The sequence below is a fragment of the Prosopis cineraria genome, unplaced genomic scaffold (genome assembly GCF_029017545.1).
Source record: "Prosopis cineraria cultivar Desert tree isolate PC_DT_omini unplaced genomic scaffold, ASM2901754v1 PC3, whole genome shotgun sequence".
Classification (NCBI taxonomy): Eukaryota; Viridiplantae; Streptophyta; class Magnoliopsida; order Fabales; family Fabaceae; genus Prosopis; species Prosopis cineraria.
Window position 1 is genome coordinate 16,330,955 of NW_026555334.1, and position 3,953 is coordinate 16,334,907.

At 36.0% G+C, this 3,953-nt stretch overlaps 1 protein-coding gene across 1 annotated transcript; it reads left to right on the forward strand.

Moving 5' to 3' along the window:
- The first annotated feature begins 3,239 nt into the window (after positions 1 to 3,239).
- Positions 3,240 to 3,632, forward strand: LOC129305420 (uncharacterized). The gene has a single exon (XM_054945453.1). The coding sequence runs from the start codon at positions 3,240 to 3,242 to the stop codon at positions 3,630 to 3,632; it is 393 nt and encodes a 130-aa protein (XP_054801428.1).
- The last annotated feature ends 321 nt before the right edge of the window (positions 3,633 to 3,953 follow it).

A 3,953-nucleotide genomic window follows, 5' to 3' on the forward strand; every position in this document is an offset into this window, starting at 1 on the left:
GAACGGGGTCTTAAAGCAGAGCATGTGAGCATAGTAATGATTTTCCTCATTGTGTCATGCGCAGCAATGTGTGGCAGATGCACCGCGGTGCATGGAGCAAAAATCAGATTAATAGGGACATGTCTAACTTGAAAAACAAAAGGGAGAAACGTGAGAGGAGAGGTCTGGTGCGGAGAAGAGCTAAGGCTATGCTAAAGCAAGCTAAATCAGGAGCAAGGATAGTGTTTCTGACTCGTTACTTATCGAGTAAGTCACGTATTGCCTTAACCTCCAAATCTACCCTATTTTCTCTTAGTCTTAACCAATGAGAAAGTGAATTCGGGAGTTTTAGGTGTTGATTTCTTACTCAATAGTAATAAAAAAGTTCTCTAAAGTTAAAACTAGTGCTTTGTAATTGGTTAAATTTGAAACAATAAAGTTTTAAAGCTTTAGGCAAGAATTGCCCAAATTTAGAGAGAGAGTAGTGAGAGAAAAAAATTGCTAGACAATGTTAAAGCTTGAAATGAGGGATGATTAGTAGTAATGTGCATAATCGAGCATGAAATGTGGATTTGATAGCAATTAAGTGTTTAATTGTGATAGTTGGCAATTTTAGTCAATAGGGTTGAAGTTACATGAGTAACCCTTTCTAATGAACAGAAGGGTTGAGGTAACCATGTAGTTTATTATGTTTATTAACTATTATAACTGTGCAGAAGTGAATGTTAAATGTTAAATTGTGAATTTATGAGTTTTAACATGAACTTTGCATTGTGAAATGAAGTTAAAAACTTATTGATTTCAATGGATATATATATATATATATATGTTGTGGAAAGGTGTATAAGCAGTGAAAGTTGTGAACGAGCATGATCATAGGGGGTGGGAGTTCACCCAGGATATGTGGGGTTGTGTGTGTGTGGAGATTTGTGAGTTAAAAATCCATATAGTTAGGCTGGCACCATGGGACATCCGGTGCAGCATTTTACGGGTTGTTACCATGGGTAATCCAGTACAGCATCTTATGGGACCGTTACCATGGGACATTCGGGTAGTCTGGCAACTCCTTAGTGCCCGTTAGGGTGCGGTTAGGAGTCAATGACACCTTTATCACAAGTGTGTGAGGAGGAAAAACCATAGTCTGTAGGTAAGTTAGATTACCTTTGGCTGAGTGTTTCTACCACTGAAAGTGAGCTCGGGTCAACAAGTGGTTGATCTAAAAGAGCCTATAGTTTTGCGTCAAGGAGCTTTAGAAGATTGGTGGATAGTTGATCATGCTGTGGTGTAAAAGTATTTGAAATGTGATTTATATGCGAAAAAGATAATTTAGAATTGATATGTTATATGTATATATGTGCTATATAATGTTTTCAGTTACTTTAGCATGGTTATTTGTGATAATAGACATTTAATGAATTATATTTAGTTACTGAGATTTTATCTCACCCGTGGTTATTTATATTTTTCAGGCTGTGGTGTTAGTGGGTCAAAGGGAAAAGATATAGGCTAAGTTGATATCTCTTACCTGAATCTTTGTAAGATATGGTGTAATGAATTTAGTTGATATCAGTCTTGTATATGTATAAATTGCCATAGAATTTGTACATGTGCATAAGATATAATTGTGGTATGGTTTGTGATTTTGAACTCCCTAATCTTGTATATGTGTGAATGATGAAATGATTGAAAGGGGCTAGTGGATGTAATTAATTATATATGTATACGAAATGGGTGGAGATTATATAGAGTGATTTGGCCATATATAAGACTCAAAAAGTAAAAAAAATGTGATTTTGGCCCAAAGTGTGAAATGTGTAGGTTATAGGCCAAAATTGTGTATGTGTTATATTGTGCATATGTATGGTCAATTAGGTATATTTTGTCCATTTAGACTTAGTTATGGCCCAAAAAGTAGCTAATGACAATTGGTTTTAAATTAAGACACTTAAATGATAAAAATTTGATAAAAAAATAGTCAAAATGCACTTTAGTGTTTAATTTTTGATAAAAATATTGAATTGGGATAAAACTAGTGTCATTAGTTAGATTTCAAAATAAGCAACCATCCCAATTAGATTTCGTATGTGGAAATTGCACGCATCTAAATTTTATATCAGAAACTGCCATTTAACATCAAATTCAGGTGTGTACGCTGCAGCATGCACATGTGGCACGAGCTGCAGTGCACGGTGCAAATTGTCACTTTATTTTTAAGTGATGCACATGTTTTATTGACCTTTGTGCACCAAATCTATATGCTTCTATTGTGTATGTAATTGTGTTTGGGGTTGAATAACCCAAATGATTATAAAATATTTTCTAGAAATCTTTTATTGAGATCCTAATATTTTCGACGATTTTAACTCATAGATTAGAAGTAATTAGTGATTTGTGTAGTGGAGAGTATGGTAATATCAGTGAGGGCATCACAATTTATTGGTATTAGTTTTTTCAGTTTTTTGATTCGATTATATGCTTGTGTCTGCATTCATTCTAGGTTTTGGAAACTTATATATTACTCATTACACCTATTCTTTCCCTTTTCTTTAACTTTTGTGTTAATTTCATCCTTAGGAGGGGAGAAAATATGAGAAGAAGAGGTACTCGACCTACATGTAGCACCTGAGTATATAGGCGTCTGGTTGAGGATGAACCTGTGCTTGAGGTTCAACTGGATGTACCTCAACTAGCTGATAGAGGAGATAACTTGTTAGAAGAATTGAGGAGTACTGGGTTTAGAATTGGACCTCAATAACCTTCAAGGCAAGCTTCGAACACACTGGCTCCTACTTTTAGTACTGGAAGGTCACCCTAGTGCAATGTCTATAGTTGATTCCATGTGGGAAAATGTTGGTCCTATTTTAAGTGTGGGAAACTAGGCCATGTTGCCAAATATTATTTTGAAGGTGGAGTTGAAATGGTAGAGTAGCGTGCTACAATTTTGGGATGAGTATTTGCTGTGACGCAAGAAGAGGCCAGAGCATCTTCGAACTTGATCAAAGGTATTATTTTGTCTGTGGTAATAGAATTGAAGCTTTATTTGATTTGAGAGCTACACATTCGTTCATGTCAAAAGAACGTGTAGATAGATTGAAGTTAGAATTGAAAGAGTTACCTATGATAATTAAAGTGACATGCCTTCTGGACTTTCAAGTATTAGTAGCAGAGCATGTTAGAGAGTTGAGATTGTATTTGAGAATTGAGTATCCGTGATCAATCTGATTTACATTCCTATGAAAGGGATTAATGTGATAGTTGGCATGGATTGGCTAGCAGTTAATAATGCTACGCTAGATTGTGCCAGGAAGTTAGTGTCTTTGTTAGTGTCGTTGGCAGGAACTAGTTCTACTGAGCAACTTAGGTTCCTATCAGTTGTGCAAGCTGAGAAGCTAATCAAGAAAGGGTGTGACTCCTACATAGTAGTTTGTGCTACCAGCAGCATGTATGACGGTGGTATTGAGAAAATTAGAGTGGCCAGTGAATTTCATGAGATATTTTCTGAGGAGATGTCTGGATTACCTCCGAAAAGAGAAGTTGAATTCTCAATAGATTTGGTTCCTGGTACAGAATCAATTTCTAAAGCCCCTTACCGGATGTCACCCTCAGAGTTGAATGAATTGAAGAAGCAGATTGAGGATTTGCTTAACAAATGATTCATCAGGCTGAGTGTATCATCTTGGGGTTTGCCAGTGTTATTTGTAAGAAAGAAAGATGGTAGTTTACGATTATATATTGATTACTGGTAATTGAACAAGGTGACGGTGAAGAATAAGTACCCTTTAGCTAGGATTAATGATATGTTAGATCAATTGGCAAGAGCCTCAGTCTTTTCCAAGATTGACTTGAGGTCAAGGTATCATCAGCTAAAGGTTTCTGAGAAAGATGTACCTAAAACATTCCTTCGTATGTGTTATGGGCATTATGAGTTCCTTGTCATGCCATTTGGTTTGACCAATGCACCTGCGATTTTCATG